General features: G+C 46.4%; 7 protein-coding genes across 9 annotated transcripts; 3 read left to right on the top strand and 4 right to left on the bottom strand.

The window, feature by feature from the left end:
* Window positions 1-73: 73 nt before the first annotated feature.
* LOC6583948 (probable histone-lysine N-methyltransferase CG1716) lies at window positions 74-6807 on the bottom strand. Its single transcript, XM_044010400.1, has 5 exons — window positions 6671-6807; window positions 2034-6589; window positions 912-1954; window positions 701-848; window positions 74-468 (listed from the first exon to the last, which is right to left on the bottom strand). Exons 2-5 carry the CDS (start codon window positions 6522-6524, stop codon window positions 304-306), a joined length of 5847 nt encoding a protein of 1948 aa, XP_043866335.1. The 5' UTR covers window positions 6525-6589; window positions 6671-6807; the 3' UTR covers window positions 74-303.
* A 124-nt stretch (window positions 6808-6931) lies between these two features.
* LOC6583949 (selenoprotein BthD-like) lies at window positions 6932-7969 on the top strand. The gene is made up of 2 exons (XM_032732362.2): window positions 6932-7066; window positions 7132-7969. The coding sequence occupies exons 1-2, from the start codon at window positions 7028-7030 to the stop codon at window positions 7603-7605; spliced, it is 513 nt and encodes a 170-aa protein (XP_032588253.1). The 5' UTR covers window positions 6932-7027; the 3' UTR covers window positions 7606-7969.
* Window positions 7970-8547: 578 nt separating this feature from the next.
* LOC6583951 (AF4/FMR2 family member lilli) lies at window positions 8548-10646 on the bottom strand. 2 transcript variants are annotated; one of them, XM_002009575.4, is made up of 2 exons: window positions 10054-10646; window positions 8548-9983 (listed from the first exon to the last, which is right to left on the bottom strand). In XM_002009575.4, the coding sequence occupies exons 1-2, from the start codon at window positions 10356-10358 to the stop codon at window positions 9059-9061; spliced, it is 1230 nt and encodes a 409-aa protein (XP_002009611.1). In that variant the 5' UTR covers window positions 10359-10646; the 3' UTR covers window positions 8548-9058. The 2 variants fall into 2 exon arrangements, with proteins under 2 accessions (XP_002009611.1, XP_015016844.1); XM_015161358.3 differs by having other exon boundaries at window positions 8548-10007; window positions 10054-10644.
* A 165-nt stretch (window positions 10647-10811) lies between these two features.
* LOC6583952 (uncharacterized protein F54F2.9) lies at window positions 10812-13226 on the top strand. Its single transcript, XM_002009576.4, has 3 exons — window positions 10812-11705; window positions 11772-11979; window positions 12046-13226. The coding sequence occupies exons 1-3, from the start codon at window positions 11017-11019 to the stop codon at window positions 12706-12708; spliced, it is 1560 nt and encodes a 519-aa protein (XP_002009612.1). The 5' UTR covers window positions 10812-11016; the 3' UTR covers window positions 12709-13226.
* LOC6583953 (anaphase-promoting complex subunit 4) lies at window positions 13117-16238 on the bottom strand. 2 transcript variants are annotated; one of them, XM_015161357.3, is made up of 5 exons: window positions 16011-16238; window positions 15304-15946; window positions 15072-15242; window positions 14805-14967; window positions 13117-14723 (listed from the first exon to the last, which is right to left on the bottom strand). In XM_015161357.3, exons 1-5 carry the CDS (start codon window positions 16120-16122, stop codon window positions 13398-13400), a joined length of 2415 nt encoding a protein of 804 aa, XP_015016843.1. In that variant the 5' UTR covers window positions 16123-16238; the 3' UTR covers window positions 13117-13397. The 2 variants fall into 2 exon arrangements, with proteins under 2 accessions (XP_015016843.1, XP_002009613.2); XM_002009577.4 differs by having other exon boundaries at window positions 15066-15242.
* A 99-nt stretch (window positions 16239-16337) lies between these two features.
* On the bottom strand, window positions 16338-17339 carry LOC6583954 (chromobox protein homolog 1). Its single transcript, XM_002009578.3, has one exon. The coding sequence runs from the start codon at window positions 17230-17232 to the stop codon at window positions 16597-16599; it is 636 nt and encodes a 211-aa protein (XP_002009614.1). The 5' UTR covers window positions 17233-17339; the 3' UTR covers window positions 16338-16596.
* A 75-nt stretch (window positions 17340-17414) lies between these two features.
* On the top strand, window positions 17415-19722 carry LOC6583955 (U3 small nucleolar RNA-associated protein 6 homolog). The gene is made up of 4 exons (XM_002009579.4): window positions 17415-17624; window positions 17693-17996; window positions 18072-19274; window positions 19341-19722. The coding sequence occupies exons 1-4, from the start codon at window positions 17533-17535 to the stop codon at window positions 19572-19574; spliced, it is 1833 nt and encodes a 610-aa protein (XP_002009615.1). The 5' UTR covers window positions 17415-17532; the 3' UTR covers window positions 19575-19722.
* The last annotated feature ends 582 nt before the right edge of the window (window positions 19723-20304 follow it).

Consider the following 20304-nt stretch of genomic DNA (forward strand, 5'->3'; position numbering starts at 1 on the left):
TTGTATGACATTAGGAATTGCTGCGTTAGCCTAGTGAAGTAGTTGATCAATATTAAAAAAGAAAAGAATAAGCTCCGCATTGAAAAATAAATTTTTTTATTTCATGTTTTGCAACGAGAAAGCTCATAGTCTTTTCTTAGCAATTTGTATTCCGTTAAATTGCTGAAATTAAGTAACTGTATACCCAAACATTGGGTAGAAACATTTTAAAACAAAATTAAAATGAGAAAACATTCGCTGTTCGATTAAAGCTAAACATATGATTAAAGTTACAAAGTGCCTGAGTGGGTCTGATACTGATCATTAATAGTCGGGCTCATCAGCTGGCTTCTGGTACACGGGTCCCTTCTTCCGCATATACTGATTGATAAACTCATATGACTTATTCTTCACCGATTCAGTGCAGGCCAGTTGATTTCCGGTCGAGTCACAGTAGCGCATCTCTTTGGTCGTTATGTGGTGGCTCAGCTGAAATATATGATTCAAAGGATAAGAATATTCACATTAGTCGACTTCTCTTAATACAGGTTTGTATACCCTGTATCCATTGAGGTATGCAGGTCATATTGATTGTCATTGTCAGACCACATAAAGTATATGTATATATTATAGAAGAATTGAGCACTGTTTGTCTGTCTGTCCGTCGGAAATCAGGGCACCCCGATTTAAGTTTTCTGATTTGTTTTTTACTATTACTTACTCGTTTGATGAGAAACTTATAGTCCTCATCGCTGACAATGCGACCCATCGGACAGCTTTCCTTGCGATATGGACGCAGGAACTCCGCCACATGGCCGCTAATCTCAAAGCGAAACTTCTCGACGCTGCTGGATGAGCTGCTCAGTGACCTGAAAGGAATAATTGAATGATTGGGATTCGCTCGATTCTGTTTGTGGAGTTGTTGTGCTTACGTTTGGCGCTTCCTTTCGCGATCATCGCGATGTTTCTTCTTGCTGTCCGTCAGTTGGGGTGGCATGGGCAGTTTACGTTTTGTGTTGAGCGGGGAATCTGCATCGGAGTCGCTCGATGTGAGCCCCAATATGTTGTTCTGGATAGACTCTTCTGATTTACTTGAGTTCTTGCTGGCATTGAGAGCCACAATCTCGTCCACACGCGCATTGTCATTGCCGTTGACAACTATGTCGCTCAATGGCTGGGCGGCACAGGCCGGGTTTGGCTGAGACTCCTCATCGGAGGAGTACAAATAGTCTTGAATGGGCACTACATCACTGGCTTGGTCAGCTCCAGCTGGTTCCGCGTTGTTGGCCTCACTGTTGGTGCGACGAAAGAGTTCCTTGCGGCGGCGTATTTTCTCCTTGTTCTCCTTATACTTGCGCGACTCCTGCTGATTGTGGATACGGTCCTCCTCACGTCGCGGACTGATCATACAGACGGAGACGAGTCGCTTGCGACGTATTTCGCGACGCTCCTGGACCTTTGCCTCGATATACTGACGCAGCGACTTGGGACTGAGGCTGCCCACATAGTCCTCATCAATGTCGACCAGCACGTCGGGATTCACTTCCTTCTTCTCGGCTGGCTTCTCCTTCACTGGTGAATCGTCTATCAGCTTTTCCAGACGTTGCTGTGCATTCGGCGGCTCCCACTGCGGGATTCGATCCCGTAGATTATAATAAAAGATGTCGCCTTCGGGGGTCACATGAAAATGCCAGGATGGCGGCAATGGCTCCACATTGGCGGGCAACTTATACTTCACATCATCACCGTGCTCCGGCGACTGCTCGTCGCTGACATCGTCGCTGTCTTTGCCGCAACGCAGCGGCGCTGCAACCGGCATATCCTCACTGTTGAACCATTCCTTGGTCTCCGTATCCTGGTAGAAGGGCAGCTGCTTCGGATCGGTGCTTAGGTCAGCGCCAAAGTATTCGCAGCGCACCTCATGCTCGCGCCTATCTCTGTTCCACATACGCCTGTCCGCCTTGTCTTTCGCCGCCTAAAAGGGATGGAAGATATAGTATATACATATATATATACAGTCCAGTCGTGATGAGAGTATTCTGGCATTTACATACCTTTTGCTCGAACAATGAACGTCGCATCTTCTTAGTCATGGCGCGACGCAGATTATCGGATTGGCAGCGAGGATCTGAATTGACCATGCCATGGCTGATGCCAGCGGCGCCTTCTCCGCGTCCATTGCGCTCCTTGAGCTGCGGCTTGGGCTTCTCGTAGCGATTGCTGGTGTCGCGCCTGAAGCGATCCTGCCGATAGGGATCGCTGTTTAGGGTGGCGGAGGCGCTGTTGCTGTTACTGTCCTCCAGCGCTGTGGCCGCGTAGGGCGTCTGCTGTTGGCGATCCGCCTCGCGTTCATGCTCCTTCATCTGCTCGATACGCTCACGCTTGGGTATACGAAAGGTTTCGGGCAGGGCACTCCATTTTTGCAGCAGCGCCACCATACGTTGACGCAGTGCATCCAGCTCCGCATTTGGTTTTGATTGTTGCTCCTGTGTAGCTTTTTGCTTCTTAGAACGGCCCTTCGCCAGGCTGGTGCTCCAGAGCTCCACGCTCTGATAGACGCGACTATCGTTGAGCATTGTCTTATTCGGTATGGGCAGCGATTCCAGGGCCTCGATCAGTGCCAGCCGCAGTTGATGGTCGTTGCCACTCTCGCTGATCCAGGCGTGCAGCAGTCGCAGGCCATGGTAGTCAAGGAAGAGCCGACGGCACGGCAGCTCACCATGCGTGAGCACGCCCAACAGCTCCAGGCGTGTCTCCAGCAGCTTGGCGCGCACCATGCAGCGCGAGAAGCTAAGCGTGTTCGCTTGATTCTTGAGGCCGCTGCGATTGAGCTGACGCAGCTGCGCCAGCACATCCGGATCTTCACGCTTGTCGGGTATGCGCGAGGCAAACTTGTCGCCAATGTTGCTGCCGGACGGACGTAGCCAGCGTCCGGCTTTGTACTCGCGATCCTTGGGCTTTGTGGGCTTCTTGCGCGGTGCTGACGCCGCCACCTTCGATGACTTGCTCGCCTTTGGCTTGATGAGCTTGGTTGCTTTGGCTTTGTGGCCCTTCTTGTCTGTTGCTTCCACTCCTTGTGCCTGTTCCGGCTCCAGTTCTGGCTCCTGTTCATCGAGCTCCTCGGATTCACTGCCGCTCTCCGCGTCCAACTGCTCACCTTCATCCGAGTCCGGCTCGCCGCCAATCCAGCCGCGACAATTTTCCGACTCGCAGTAGCAGCGCTGAGCATCACGGCCATAGCGCTGATACTGATAATCGAAGGTGATCTCCTCCCCAGGCAAGATCGTCTTAACGCTGAAGAAACCAATGCGCAGCTCGCCATTCACCGTCCACTTCTGGGTCTCGGCATTCGGATCACAGCTGTGGTTGATGTACCGCGAAATGTTGCCCTTGACGGTCGCATCGATGATCGCCTCGCCCCTCAGCGCCATAAAATAATAGTGGCGATTGCGGATCTGCGAATAGTGATGCTGGCGGCGCTCGAACTCCTCGCTGTCAATGACCTCGCCCACATATTCCATTATGAATTCGCCCGGCGGTATCAACATCTCCGCCGTAATGCCGCACCCCTTCTTCTTGGTGCGGAAGACGCGGCAGGGCCAGCCCTGATGCTGCTGGAACCGTTTGTTCGTGCAACGGTCGCCATAGGTGCACAGCGGACCGCACTCGATCATTAGCATTCGATTGATGCAGCCGGCGCCGCAGCACAAATGCCCCATGGCCTCCTCGTCGCCGGTGAGGAAGCAATCACATTGCATCTCGGCATTCTCCTTGCTCACTTGACGGGCGCAGTGGTAGTAATTGTCCTGCAACAGCTGAAACGAGTTGAGGCCGTGCTGGCGCAGGAACTGCTCGTTGATGGCATCGATGATCGCCAACTCGGCCAGCTGATCCTCCAGGCTAACGGGTACGGTCGACTGATTATTGACGTTGCTGAAGCAGCTCATGCTGCTCAGGCTGGATCTGGGCAACTGCGGCTTCTGCTTGATGCGATGCGAGCGACGCACTGCATTGCCCTTGCCATTGTCATTGCTAGTGTTATTGCCATTATCATTCCCATTACCAGCTGCATCGTCCGTGGCGCTATTGCTGGGCTGCGGCGATGTTGAGGGTGTCGTGATTGGTGTCTCAATATTTGCCACACAGCGTGCAAACTCATCTTCCTTCGACTCCTGCCCATTGTCCGGCTTGTAGTCGCCATCTTCTATGATCTGGGCAAGATCTGTCAGCTCAGCTGTTGGCGTTGGTATGCCACAGCTTGGCACCTTGTTGCCGCCACCGATGGATTCCGAAGACTCGGACGCTTCGCTGATTTTGCATTGCGATGCGCTGGAATCGGAGTCAATGGAATCTTGGCAGCTCAGGCTGTTCGACAGCCGCTTAGACTCTGAGGCGTCTTTGCCGGACACATTCTTCGCATTTGCCTTGGACACGGGATCAAGCTCGGGATTAGCCTGCGCTGCCTTCAATGGAGACTGCAAGTTGCCTTCTTTGTCGGTGGGCAACGTTAGAGAGTCCTCGGCACGATCCTTACAAATGGTACTTTCACAAGAAGATGAGTCGATATTGATATTGGTGGTGGTGGTGCTGTTGGTGGTGTTGGTATCGGTATTGGTATCGGTATTGATGGTGTTGATATCGGTATTGGTATCGGTATTGCTGGTGTCGGTATCGGTATCGATGCTGGTGGTGGCGTTGGTGTTGTTGTGGCTTTCCTGTTCCTGTACCGGCTTGGCCGATTGCTTCTCTAATTTAAGTTTCTTTTTAGTTTTCTCTTCCTGGCGCATCTGAGCGCTGGCCTTATCCATTGCCTTGAAGAGCGCATCGCACTCAACGACGCTGGTTGTTTTCTCCTTTTCCTGATTGATTTTCTCGTCCACATTGCTGGAGGCTGTGGAAATGGAACTCGGATTAGTCTTTTCCTCTCCTGCTTTTTGCTCGGCCGTCTCCAGCTTGGGGTCAGCTTCCAATGGGCCTAACGATTTCTCTATGCAGGATGCCGTGTCGGAGACGATAGGCACCGAAGCGCTGGAAGTCGACGAGTTAGATTCCATTTGAGTGCTGCACAAATTATCTGCAGAGTGCTTCAGTTCTGAAGTTACAATATTGTTTGCTTGCTGCTCTGACTCTACAGTGCTAACTACGATTGACAAATCAGTGCTAGCTTGATTTGACTTCGAGGCAAAACCAAATTCCGATCGGATGTCTGATTGGATGTCAGCGTTAGGCATTTCTTGCTGTGATTCTAATTTGCAAATGGATTCCGATTCGTCATCCAATTGCGGCAACAGCCCTAATTTAGAGCTATTGCTGATATTATGCTTATTGAGATCAGTGGTTGCAGCTGGTTGCGACTCCTGTTCGTATGATCTACTCTCCAGCACTATTTTGGAGCTGACGGCTGCGATTTCAGCAAATGTTTCTTCCAACGTCATTTTGCAGCCGTTTGTGGAGCCCCGCAAACTGGAGCGATTGCTACGCCGCCTGGCCGAAGGCACCGGCCCAGCACAGTCCTCCACTTGCTCCTTCTCTGCATTTTCTTCTCTTAAGCTACTTGTACTCTGTGGTTTCAGTTGTGGCAGTTGTTTGTCAGCTCCGACAGGTGAAATTTTCTTAGGTGCATCGGTTTCCGATTCCTCCTGATGCCGTTGATTTTTCTTGTATTTGCGAAGCATCACCTTCACGTTAGTAGCTGGCGTCTGCTGAGCCTCTTGTGATTGCTTGTCAGTTTGGAGCTTAACTATTGTATCAGTCTTCATATTTATTCCTGTTATGTCCAGTGGCGGCTTTGGTTCATTTAATGTATGATTTGGTAGCGTCGGCATAGTTTCACGCTTAACGTTGACACGCAACTTGTGTCTAAATTTGGTTTTCAGTAGATAGTCGGTGTAGGCATTAATTCCACCATAGGCAGTGGTTGAATTGGTAGCCGAGTCAGAACAAGTGATGCTGCGACTATTTTCTACAGTGCCTCCGTCTGCAACTTGTGCTGTCAGCGCTGCCTGTGCGCTGTGGTTCCGTCCACTTTTGCGCTGTTTCCGAAACAGTAAATCTCGCTCACTTTGCTTCTCAGCTAAGTCCGACTCCTCATTGCATCCTTGCTCAAGTGTCTGGCACTCTCTAGGCTTTGTCTTCGCAAACGGCTCAGCTGAAGATACCGATGGCGATGATGTAGGCACTTGCAGATCTGCAGCTGCTGCTGGCGTTGTTGTTGCCGCAGCGACATCACGTACGTCAAGTGAACACCTTGTTGACGTTGCTGGCACAGGTGCATCAGTTGGCGATTTGTTTGCCTTTCGGTTTTTATTGAGCAATTTCCGAACATCAAACTTAATCACTTTCTTGCGAGAGCTGCGCCGGCAATCGTTTAATGTAGGCGACACTGTGGGCACGCATTCTGCGAAGCTCTCCGCCCCGATATCCTCGGCTGGCGTTTCGGTCCCAGTCGGTTGTGGGCTGCTCTTCGGAGGGCTGCCGAGACATTTGCGCGGCGTCGTTAATTTTGCCGGCGTTTTTGTCACTTTGCTTGACGTCGGTTCGTCCATTGATTTTAGTTGGCGCCAAAATCAATGTATAGGCACTTTGATTTAGCCGGCGCACAGTTTTAATACTACCATAAAATTGTTTAATTTACAAATTATAGCAGTTCACTTATTTGCAATTAAATTTGAAGTCTAATCAGAATACTCACATAGAATAAAACTACCAATGGACACAGATCCAAATCTTTTTCTTCTTCTTCTTTCGCATTTGTTTAAGTACTTGCAAAAACTTAACTGCTCAACTCAAGAAAATAGCAAATAAAAACCAAGTATGTAGGTCAAGCGTTGCCATACATTGTTCTATCGATATGGATATTGCAATTGGTTTTAACTGGCAAAATACGTTATCGATTGTCACTTGGTAATTTTAAAGAAATATATATGGTCACCAATTATTCATAGCAAAAATACACATAAACATCGATATTTCGATACAATCCAGACGGTCTTCTTAACACTATCAGCGCGCCTTTTCTTAAAACGCAGTTTTCTTATTATAAATAAAAATGCCACCAAAGCGAGCTAAAAAAGCTGCCCCTAAATCTGTGAGTATTATTACGTGCCCCTCTAAATCTAATTCATATTTAAGCATATATATTATCGTGAGTAGTCACCGGCAACAAGCGACGAGTCCAAGGCTCTGGATCCGAACAGTCCGGTGCTATATATTGAGCATTGTCGCTCTTGACGGGTCTTTCGTCGTCGCGCCGAGGAGTTACATGCTGCTCTGCAAAGTAAAATTCAAAATGCAGACCAGCCTTTCCAGCTCCAATTGCAACTTAATGCCCAGGGTGCACCCAGACGCGGAGCATTCGAGTTGTCCTTCGCCCCACATCCTACAACAATAGTCAACGAACAACAATCCCTTTGGTCCGGTCTGAAACGCACACCGCGTGCCCAAAAGTTTCCCAATATCGATGAAATATATCAGCAAATAATGCAGGCATTCAACAAGTTTACGGAGAAAACGAGCAAACGCAAACGCAAACGCTCATCATCATCGCCGCCAACATCCTCATCCAGTTTGCCAAAACGTGCAAAGGATGCAGCCATTGAGTCTCCAAAAGCAAAAGTCTCAAAATAATGTGATTTTGCATCGCTTAGTTAATTGACATCGATAGTTTTTCAGCAGTAGCGCCATATGATCATTGAACGGTAAATCCCCAACAGGAGCTGTTCTTTGTGAAGTTTTTGCCTGTAAGCTGAAAATCTTCTGACGTCATCCACTAAGAGCATCGCTTAAGATCACATAAATAATGAAGATGATTATTGATTGATTTTTATGGAATAAAATTCTATTAAATATAGAGCATTGAAAGAGCTTATCGTATATACATATACATACTTACAAAATAGATTGTGTTTCCATATAACGAGATTGTTATACTTAAGTTTCTCAATATTTGTCGTTTGTAAGTTGGATTCGAAATAAACAAAAACAAAATAGAGATCTGTTTAAAAATTGATTTATAATTACGAGTTTTATATACACATAAATATCTCATGTTTTTTATTCGTACACTTTTGTATTTGCCCAGCCAATTTTTTATGGTTGTGCTGTATACACTAAATACACATATTGGTGTACGTTCTTATAAAAAAAGCATGTATAGTCCAGATCTAAATAACTTCAAAAATTTGTCTAAAAGCCTTCCAAAGGTTTATAAAATTATGATTTTCAATTTTATTAGAACTTTTGTCTTTGATTTTCAAAATGTACAATATTCTTATTTGTTTTGTTTTTCTTTCTTTTTTTTTTTTTCTTGTTTGTTAAATTTGTATTTCAGCTCTCTCACATCCTTATGAAATATATTATATCCTATAGAAAAAATTTTGGTTTACGAAATTGTTTTTGTTGCGCTGGACTGGACTGAAACCCTTAAACCCTACCACACTGCCTAAGAATACATGGAGCCAATGAATTTGAAATTAGAACTTAATCGTATTTAATTAAATAAATGAAGTAAACAACAAAAAATATAATTCAAAAAAAAAAAAAAAAAAAAAACAATATTAAGTGTGAAAATATTGAATATGGCGGCAACAAAAACCATTTGAAATTTGTAAAGAATTTCGCCGCTTCGTTTCTTTACATTTGTTGTTTAAGTAAATTTGCATTACATATGTATAAATAATATGTATGTATGTACTGGATGTAAGTGTCTATGTGTTTGTTTGTATGTATATAGATTTATATATATATATGTATATAGGTTATCAACAATAAATTGGCTATGGGAACGTACAATTAGATAGGCGACAGAGTTACCAGTAGAATAAAAATTTTGCACGCCTGCTCGGATGTGTTTTGTCCTGGTTTGTCTGGTCTGGTCTAGTCAGGTGCTGGACTCGAATAAGGAACTAATAAAAACTAGGTCTTACGCTAATTTTAAATTACTAATAAGTTGAAAAAAATAGTAAATCGCCGTTTATGAAACGAATGCGATAAACAGTTAATTAGATAGATTGATAGGTAGGTTAGGTAGTGGGTGAATGTGGTCCATACGAAATGCCACCTACATGGGCTGATCCTAGCGTTACAGATACTTGCGATAATTGCGCAAATGCGCACTGCCATCCTCAACGCCGACGCCACCCACGCCAACGGCCGCGGCGGCACTCTCGAACGATGGCGGTTCATTAACCAGGCCCGGACTGGGCGGATCACATGTATTGCTGGGCATGCCACTGGTGCCAGTGGTGTTGTTGCCTGTTGGTGTACCCTTGGCACGTCGCCTGCCCCGTGTGCCAGCGCCGCGAGATCTGCGTCCACCGCTGGATGTCGGCGTACCGCCAATGTCACCCGCCTCAATCGCTTCCAGTGACGCATCCAGCGCCGCATCTGTGGTAGTAACGCGCGTTCGCGTCACAGCGCTGCGTCGGCGCGCGCTGTTGCTGTTGCTAGCAGTGGCAGTTTCGTTGCTGGCATGTGTCGATCCACGTTTGCCCGGCCGGCGTTTGCGTCGCTTTTTGTTACCATATCGCGGATCGTAATCGTATTCATCGTCTGCTGGAGACTTCGGATCCTCCAGCGAATCTACATCGTTCATATCCATTTCATCGTAGAACCACTCCTTGGGCAAATCATCTTTTGATTGATTCTGCTGTTGTTGCTGCTGTTGTTGTTGCTGTTGTTGTTGTTGCTGCTGCTGTTGCGTTTGCAATTGACTGTCTTTGCTATCGGATGTGTCACCGCCGGCGGCGCCCAGCGAACAAGACTCCTCCATGCTGAACGCTCCGTTGAAGTCATGCGTTGTATCATTATGCAGCGTGCTCAGCACGGTCGGCGTTGTCGATGCGCCGCCACCCGTCAGCATATTGAGGCTTAGCGTGGAACTGCTGCTGTTAGTGCTGGCTATGCTGGCAGTGCCGCTGATAGCAGTGCCACCAATATTAATGCCACTAGCCACTAGCGCTTCGTGCTCCTTGCGAAGCGCCTGAAAGGGGCGCTCGGGAAACCGGCTGCAAGTTTGTGGTGGAGTAGACCTAACATTAAGGTATAAGAATAACTTGTAGTTCAATGAGTACTCACCTGTACATCTTGGTCAAGTATTGACGGCGACTTTTACGCCAACGAGCCGCAGGATACGTGTAGATCTGGCCCTGGCGAAAGCCAGGCATTCGCTGTCGCTTGTCCATGAATAGCTGTGAGTGATTCTGCGCAACGCCCGTTTGTGGATCGAGGAATGGCAGTCGTAATCGCCGCTCGATGCAGAGGCGTGTGTTAAAATTGGCGCTATATTCGATCGTCTCACGGTAGCTGACATCCTTGAAAAAGCTTTCGATCTTGGCCAGATTCGGCATTGATACGATTTGTATGTTAACGGCCGAAGACATGACTCCGTACTGTTCCGGTGCTGTCCGCGCTCTCGCTTCACTTCCCCCTGGTGTATTGTTATCTGGTTGTGCGAGCAACGCTTAATCCATTTAAAACCAGCCCCAGCGGCTAGCGCTGAGTTGACGCTGCGCCGCTGCTGCTTGCGTTGACTTTTGTATTTTGTTTCTTATCTCTATTCGCCTGCTTTTTCACACCGCTTTCACTGTTTTCGTCTTTTGCAAATCTTATAGTGCTAGGTTGTGTGTGGCTGCTATTAGCAATGTTTTCTATGCGATATATCGCTACCATATAACAGGCCTGTGTTGTTTTGCATAGTTGCTGATGATTTGATCGATAGCTTCGACTTTAACGGTCATTTGTAATTTGTCAATTGTCAAATTTATTTTTTACTATTCAAATAAGCTAAGGTGTATTTAAAATTCGTAGCTATGTAACATTTTCTTTTATTATTGATTTAAAAATATCGCTAACATAGCCACCCTGGTAGCGATTGGTGTGGCAACTTTGGCACATACTGTTTTTGTTTACTGCTGACGTTGCCACTTTTGACGTTGACAGTTCATCGTGAGTGCGTGCACGAATGACTGGTGCGATTGTATGTGTAAGCGAGCGGGGGTCGGCCGCTTTTCCGTTTTAGTTGATTTTTAAAGCATTTAAATGGAGTTGCACAACAACATAACACTGCCAGCTATATTAATTGGGCTACTGCTATTATGCGGCTCATCCAACGCCTGGCACTCCGAGGAGCTGGAGATATTTGATCTGGTCGAAGAGGTCAACAAGAATTTCTACGAATTTATGGGCATCAATCAGACTGCCACGAACAATGAAATAAAGCGCGCTTTTCGCACCCTTTCCATTGTTCTACATCCCGACAAGAATCCGGCCGAGGATGCCAACATCCAGTTCCGCAACCTCGTCTCTATCTACGAGGTGCTCAAGGATGCATCGAAACGCGAGAAATACGACAAGGTGCTGCGCGATGGAATGCCCAACTGGAAGTCCGCTCTCTATTACTATCGTCGAATGCGTAAGATTGGCCTGTATGAGGGCGCATTCATCATATTCCTGATCATTACCGTGGGCCAGTATCTGTTTGCTTGGGCATCTTATCTTGAGACAAAATACACAGCTGAGCAGGTGTTCGGCACCAAACTGAAGAAGCTGCAGAAGCGCAACAAAAATATTGATATGGACGTCATTCTGAACGAGATCCCGATGCCTTCGTTGCTCAATACCCTGCCCATTCAAATCCCTCTCGCCATTTGGCATTTACCGAGAACAATTAAAAATGGATTTAGCAAAGCCAATGAGCTCAAGGAGCTGGCATTGGAGAAGCGCAGACAGTAAGTAAATGGAAATGATGATGATTCAGCTTGTGCATCAATTCAACAATATAATAATGCTTGCAGAGAAATTGAAGAGCAGCGTCGCCTACAGGAACAGGAGCGAGAAGCTGAAGAGCAGGCGCGTCTACGTAAAGAGCAAAAGGAAAATTTGCGTAAGCGCAAGCAGAACGCAAAGGCCCCGGAGAAGACCGAGGAGGAGTTACGTGGCTATTCACAAATACAGGCACGAGAGTTAACCGAAGACGATGCAATACGTCCAGTTACCCAAAAGGTATAATTATCATATATCAAACATGTATGTTTAATCTTAATTTGTTTTTATAAATTATGCTCAAAGACCACCGTCAGCGGCGGCTTTTGGACTGATGAGGATCTGACTGAGCTCATTAGGCTAGTTAAAAAATATCCAGGCGGTGCTGGCAGTCGCTGGAACACCATAGCCGAGTCGATGAACCGCACCGTACAAGAGGTGACATTCATGGCGGCCAAGATGAAGGAAAACGGCTATCGTATACCTGGCCAATCGGATAGCGTTGCCGCGCACATTGTCCAGGAATCCCAAGAGGCAGTCCGCAAGGAGAAGATCAAGAAGGCGACGCCCACCGTTAATGAGAAGAGCATGCTTATACCAGAGACTAACTGGACTCAGGATCAGCAGCGTGCCCTCGAGGCGGCCATCGTTAAATATCGAAAAACCGCCGGCGGCGATCGCTGGGTGAAGATTGCCAACAGTGTGCCAGAAAAGACCAAGGAGGAGTGCCTAGTGCGCTACAAATACTTGTGCGAACTGGTCAAGACACAGAAGAAGGCCGAGGTAGAAGAGGCGGAAGCGTCGAACATCGACGGCGAGGAGAAGGAGCCCCCTGTAGAGGAGACGCCAGCTGTTGTTGCTCCTGCTGCGCCAGCTAAAAAGCTCAGCAAACGCGAACAGCGGCGACGCAAACGCGACATGTCCAGTGAGGAGGACTCTGATGATGCATATCAATATGAGATCAGTTAGTTCAGTCGCTCGCATGATCTTTACCGTAGTCCATGCCTCAGAGACACTTCGTCCTCAATTTAATCCATATCGCAGCCAAGCACCAATTTGGCTTAACTTTAGCCAGAGCGAGAAGGGTCATGAATTAGTTGGGTATATGAATATGTATATGGCTATATTTCTATATATACTACCATGCCAAGGTATTAACCAGCTCAAACCCCATTTGAACTAAGTAAAATTGTTATGTTTAACGGCTTTTAATTTTATTTCTCCTATTATCTGAGCTCTTAACAATTAAGCACTAGTTTTCTCTCACTCGAAACGATTGCCAAATTATCATTTCTTCTCTCTCTTTTTTCCCGCTTGTTTCTGTATGTGGTAGGGCTTTTTAAGCGATAAATTAATTTACATTTTGGTGGCTCAAAATTTAACGTTTCAGCATTTCGTTGCATGAAATTTAATTTAGACTCAACATGTGGTATGTGAACCGCTTGTTTTCTGTTTTGTACATAAATGTATTTTATAATTATAATATACCTAAAAATTTGTTTGCTATGTAAGGAGTTGAACCGAAAGAGAAAAACCAAAAAAAAATATAAAAACAAAAATAGAAACAAATGTCGCGCGATGGAAATCAAACCCAGTTCATTTCAACTACAGTCATGTGCCAATTAAGCCAGGAGATTGACTTTGCAGGCTGGCTAATACTACGTATCGCAGTGTTTCTCCAAGTCAATGGATCCGGTGGCCAGCGCGGATTCTTTGCTGATCTCTAAGAACGATGTCTGCGACATTTCCGTGTCATCCTCCTCCTCCTCGATTTCCATTTCAAATATCGTCATCTTGCGCCGCCGATCGGAGAGGACGGTGGCTACCTTTCGACTGCCCGAGACGGCCAACATCTCACAGACGCCGTCCAGGGCCTTGAAGGCGGCCGCATCTGGTATATCGTGCACACTGTGCGTCACAGTTGCCTCGTCCAGTTTAATGAGTGGCGTCAACTGGTGCTGGGTGCAGTGATTCCTTGCGGCGCTTAGCGAGAACTGCAAGAAGTAGCTGTGTGGACGTGCACCTGTCGCGGTTGTTGACGTCTGCGCCAGCATGGACAATGAGGATTCGTTGTAGAATTGTAGATCGACAAAGCGCAGATTGTAGTAGTCCTCCTGGAGCTGAGCGGTGAATGGACCCGGCTGCAGCTGCACGCGAATGCAGCGCATCAGGCAGTCCTCGCCTCGGCTGAACTCCAGCACCATCGCCTCTTGCCGGCCGATTGTCAATGCCAGCATATCACATCGGGTTGCCTCATGTACATAGTAGCTGCAATTCACAAAATCGCTATTCGACTGCTGGTCCGGATCAGCCGCAGACTCGGCATGCAGATGTTGGAGGTCGCCGCATATCACAGTCGAGCTCAGCTTGAAGCTGGCACTGATACTTTCCGTGGGCTTGTGGAATACTGCATCAATGGCGTTGAACATTTTGTCGCGCTGCTGTATTAGGGAGAGCCTTTTATCGTGGGGCACGAGCAGGTTGCATTGGGCTAGACACTCATTTTCGGCCAGCAGGCGTGGCCAGATTTCTGCTGGGTTCACTGGATGAGGCTGAGTCAAATAAGCATTCTCTAGATACTGTCCCACGCGCTCCAAGTTGAATTTACTGCGCGTGGTCGCTGACGGCGCCGGATTGTCATCACTCGGCAGCTCCTCTTCTGTTGCTGCGGTTGCTGCTGCAGCTGTTGTCGACGTCGTCGCCGATTTGTCGATGCTGATGTCTACGTCTTCACAGGGTTCTGGTATTTCCGGTTCCATGGAGCAAAAGAATTCGGCCAGCGCAAGATTCTCCTTGCCGGTGAAGACCATATCGTCGGGTATCTCTTGATGGGACAGACGCAGTATGGTGAATATAACCCAGGAGTGGAACAGCTTCATGTCGTACACCAATGTGTCAATCGTGCGCTGCAGTTCATGCACCTTGAGCAAAAAGGAGCCGCAGGCACGCATCGCCTCGCTGGCCACATCCGGCGAGATGAGTGCCTAATAGGAGAGCGAGAGAGAGAGAGAGAGAGAGAGCATTCAACTGTGAGCAACTTGTGTGTTACCAAGTTTAGTGCTAACCTCGAAGAAATGTGTCATTCGTCCAAAGCCCGCTATCGTATTGAGGAAGTAAAACATATTAATGGCGGCACCGTTGAGCTGCTTGAAGACTAGACCTTGCAGATTATTCAGAGACAGATCCACTGAGTTGGCTATTTTCTTGAAGCCCTTCTCCGTGAGGGTTCTGTTGTTTTGGATGCCGTTATTTTGATATCATGAAAAGAGAGAAGAAACCGGCGGAGCCCATGAGCACTGTATACTGAGTATAGGGACGTAACTCACTCGAACAGAAACTCCTCGACCTCCAGGGTGGCGTATCCAAATACGAGCAGCTCCAGGAAGTGCGCAGAAATCATGCCATAAGCCTGAGAATTGGCATACTTGGTCAGCTTGTTGTCCATTTCCAATTGTACAGTTTCCCAGGCCTCCGTTAGGCATTGCTGTGTGTCGTTGATGTAACTGATGCAACAATGAAGCAATTAGTTGCCACAACTCCACCACTCGTTATCCACAAACTTACTTTTTGGTCTCTAGAATGTGCGCACAGTGGGAAGCCAGCTCCAGCATGGGCGATATGGAATCCTGCAGCACTTGATTATGAAAATGCAATAGCTTCAACTGCTGACCGTCGCGTAGCAGTGCATAGATAGCATTAAAGTCACCATTCAGCCGTACATCATACACATCGAACTGATCGGGATTGAGTACATGTTGTGTGAGATCAATGCTTCCCGCCTGCAAAGCGCCAAGCAGTAGTAAGTGCACTTTGCCACTACGCATAATAACGACCAGGAAACAGGGCGAGCCTTTGGGAAATGACTTCTGATCGAGAGTCTTCAGGCAAGGATCGATATTGGTTAGCGGCGGTAGCTTTGGTAAATATCGTTTGTGTTTGTCCTTGGCGTTGCAGGTGTAACTATCTAGGCCTTCCTTGCAATTGATCGCTTTGCTGAAGTATACCTTCTTGATGTCATCCTCGTAAATAAGGCCCGAAATTATTGTCTCGCTCTCGGCATCGAGCAGCGCAACTTTTCCATTACTGTAGCCTACGGCCAACAGAGTCTCATCCATTTGCCAGCTAAGGGAGCGCACGCGAACATCCTCACCGGGCGTCGGGAAAGTGACGATTTTTTGCCAATTCAGGCGCTGTATTACTACCTCGCCTACAATACAGGTCCATAATCAGAGATAGATCAAAATGCTTGCCAAAAAATGTTGGCGACAAACCTTTCTCGGTGCCATAGGCAATGAGATCCATTTTGTTGTTCCACTCCATGCGCTCCACGATGCAACTCATGTTGCGTGCGCCAAGGAGCTTCATCGAGCTTGATTGAGCCATTATTCTATTTTTGTTTTTTGTTAATATATAGTTTAATCAAGCTCCCTACATTTGCATTTGTAGTTTCTTTATATTATTTTAGTTTACCGGCTTGGAGGCGTTACTTATCGAAATAATCGACAGCCTCCTCAGTTGGCGTTGCCAGACTCAATTACTATATGTTTATAAAAAGGATTTTATAAATCTTTTGTCCAACTAGATTAAAAATGCAGACATTTATATTTAAGTTACATATTTGTATGTACGCTTATTTTATTTCAGAAATATGCCCAACATTTTGTATCTGTTGTTGATGCAATAATGAACATGCCTGTATATCAATATATGTATATGTATGATTATGTCTATGTTATTTGTATGTAAAAATGTAGGAGCGAGCATGTTTGTGTACGTCTGTGTGTTGGTGTCCGTGTGTATCCATGTTGGCTTTACATGGCGTTGTGTTTGCTGCCTTAACAAGTTCTGGTAAATCAACTAGACAGCCTCTCCACTCCCTAATTCTGAGCCAGCGTCAGGCTTGATATTCTCATCGTTGATGCTGCCGCTTGGACTTGCGTCTGCAGTACTGCCAGGCGTGCCAACGCTACCACCATGATGCGTACTGCCACATGCGCTGCCCGAGCCGTTGCCGTTGCCATTGCCATTTCCAGTGTGCCAGGTTAAACGTTCCTCGTAGAATTGTATTACGACTTGGGGACATTTGATGTTGGCCAGCTTGGCAGGCACTAGATCGGCGTGATCACTTCCCTTCCATTTCATCAGAAACATCAGATATCCGGAAGAGTCGGTAGCACCAAGGATTTTTGAAGGCTCCAAGCCACGATCGAAGCCAATCAGCTTCTTTTGCTCGTCTGTTTCTTCCTCCATGAATGATTTTCTCTTACTTCGTATTGATTCCGGCGTTGAAGATGTGGAAAGACGTTTTTTTGTCTCTTTTTTATTATTTTTTAATGATTCCTCAAATGTTGCTATTAAATCAGGACAATCCAGATTTTCGACCGGCTCCCAAGTATTTTCACTGCGAGGATAGCCCTTCCACTTCAAGTAGTACTCTGTGCGACCATTAACTGTGCGTTTGTCTTCTACGCGCTCTACTGAGAATTCGGCCATTGCAATTTGCTTTTGTTTTTCGGGAACTTTATTTATTTACTGTAAATTAAAAAATTTGTGTTTGAAAAAAGTGACCAGTTTCCCAATTGTTTGGTGTTTTAGGTGACCAAAATTTCCCAAATGTCAAAACCTCGTCTATCGAAATGAATTTACCAGGGCTGCTTAATACAATCGATAAGAAACACTTAGCAGCTGATTGCATCTACATGTCGAAAACGTGCGCGAGAAGCAAAAGTTTATAAATTAAATCTATAATAATTTGCTACGCTACATTACGCGTAAGAAATAAAGTAATTCAATATGGGTGAGTTTATTGCGGAAATGCAGGAGCGCCTGCTGCCGGAGTACGAGCAAATGAAGCTCTACCAAATATTTCGACCAGAGCAAATCAGGTAATTATTCACTACATTAAAATGATGTTTTTAAATGTGAATATAACATATTAATAATTGATTTTCAGGGAATGTATACGGAAACGAGAACGCCTATTGCTGAATATAGCCAAAAGCAAGAAAAGTATGTCTGATTATTTGGAGTTTATAGTCTACGAAAAGACAATGTATAAAACAATTACCGAAAAGGAAAAAATTGCCGGCATTAAGCTAACGGGCCTTAAAGCCTCCACTTGCACGCGTATTATGCGAATGTACAGGGAAATGTTGACTAAGTTTCCACACGAGCAGCGTCTTTGGGAGAATTGCATTAAGTTCAGCAAGAAATCAGCGCCACAGGAGGTGGCTGGCATATACGAGAAGATGCTTTCGGTAAGTTGGCTTAGCCGAAGACAAAAATATATACACTTTGAGCAGTTGTCATGAATCGTTTACCTTCTCATTTAGTATCATGGTGGTGATCCACAAGTTTGGATCAATGCCGCAGTGTGGCTTTATGAATATAATCGTGCCAATATGCCGCGCGTCCAGGATATACTGTTGCGTGGACTTCAACGTCATCCCTCCTCCGAGTCGCTGAACAATTGCTTCTTTAATATACAGTTAAAGGAGGCCGCGCTGGCGGACAGCAAACGTAGCTTGGGCGACAACACAATCTCAGAGCAAGACATACAAATGGAGCGTGTCGTGGCCATCTATCGCAACAGTCTGGCAAACATTACAAACCTGGATTACTTCCTGAAACTGCTCGAGAGCTGTGAGGATCATGCAGAGCTTACTGCAAAGCTGCAGTTCGACATCATTGAGGATATACAGACAAAGTTTTCACGTGAGCCAGCGCTATGGGATGCACTGGCGAAGCGTGAGCTACGTGGCTACCATCTCGGTGATCTTATGAATATGACAGAAAACGAGGATGATGGCGAGCCGAGTGAGAAGAAGTCGCGCACGGACACCCAAGTGAAAGTGTTTCAGACGCGCTCGAAGAAGCGTTGCATCCAACTATGCGCAGAGGTGTACAAGACGGCTGTGCAACAGCTACAGACACAAGAAATGTGGAACTTATATCTGGACGCCATGCTTGCGCTTAGCAAGAACCATAAAACGGAGCGCGCCTACATCCAAAAATGCTTGGCGAGCGCTCTGCAAGACGGTCATCGCTCCAAGCTGATGCATTCGCGGCATTACGCCACGCTCAGCATGATATTGGGCAGCGATGAGAACGGCGGAGAGATCTGTGTGCGCATCCTGACCGAGGCACTCCAGCACGACGACTCGCTGCGCATGCACGAGCTGCTGCTAGCCGCCCACATTCGCAACGATGATGAGCCGAGCGTTCACAAGCTGTTCAGCCAAGTGCGCCGTACGATGGGCGCCGCCGGATTGCCGCTCTGGCAAATGGTGATCGCCTATTATAGGGCGCGCAACGATAGCCAGGCCAAGCGGCAGCTGAATGACATTTACACACAGGCCTGCAAGGAGGCCTGGCCAGAATTTGCCGATCTACGGTGCAGCTACTTACGCTACCTCTGGCACGAGCACTCGCCGGCCAAGGCCCGTGATGAATATGCCAAGTTGGCGCAGCAACCGCCGATGTCGCTGCAGCTGCATCGCGAAATGATCAGCCTAATAGAAAGCACCAAACTGAAAGTGAGTCCACTCTTAATGCTCCACACTGACATCTCTTAATCTATATCACTATTTATTACTCCACAGGATCTATCTACAATTAAGGCGTGGCGCATGTGCTACGAATTCATGGCCACCTACTTTGGCAAGAAAGAACCAAGCGTTTGGCTCGAATACATTGCGTTCGAGCGGGATCATGGCGAGGCCAAGAGCATTGCCCTGCTTAGCCGGCGTGCGCTCTCCACACTGGAGCCACAGTTTGTGTCTGCCTTCGAGGCGGAACGTGCCATGGCCCACGTTGGCATGGCCATAACCAGATAATTAAACTAACTCTAATGTTTTTTTTTTTATTATTATTTTAGGTTTTGCCTATGCAAACAGATAAGTCTCATAAGCACTTGTTTCTTTTTTATCCGAAAGTCCTATTGATAATGTGGGATAAAAATAAAACAATATTATAAAAGCTTAATACACATGGAATTAATTAATTGAACGGCAGATATAAGTAGATGTATATACGAGCTGATAAGCATTGCCCAAAACTTTCATTAAACTTTTTCTTATCCTGTATGCATACATATGTATATCTCTATAACAGTAACATCTCTATAATATTGCTGTTTACTAGCCTGACAGAGAGGCAGTGAGAGAGATAGGCAGGTACATGATATCGAGAGAGAGGCAGAGTGTGTGTAAATGAGTGAAACAGCTAATAAATGTGAAATGAGATAGAATGGGAGAGGAGTTATAAACACAGTTATTTTTAGAGATTAAGAGGGAGTGACTAGAGATTGGGATAACTGAAAGATAAAGTATGGAAAAGAGGTATGAACACTGAGAATTAGAAACATAAAATACTGGGAAGAGAACAAGAGAAAGAGGAAACAACTGAAACATTGAGTGTTGAGGCTGAGGTTTGTTTAAGACAGAGAGAGAGAGAGAGAGTGAGGGAAAGAGAGAGTGAGAGGCATTGCATTGCATTGCTTAAATTAGCAGTAAGAATATTTGAGAAATACATAAGTGAACTATATTTCGAGTAACTTTGTACATC

The sequence above is a fragment of the Drosophila mojavensis genome, unplaced genomic scaffold (assembly GCF_018153725.1).
Source record: "Drosophila mojavensis isolate 15081-1352.22 unplaced genomic scaffold, ASM1815372v1 contig_136, whole genome shotgun sequence".
Classification (NCBI taxonomy): domain Eukaryota; kingdom Metazoa; phylum Arthropoda; class Insecta; order Diptera; family Drosophilidae; genus Drosophila; species Drosophila mojavensis.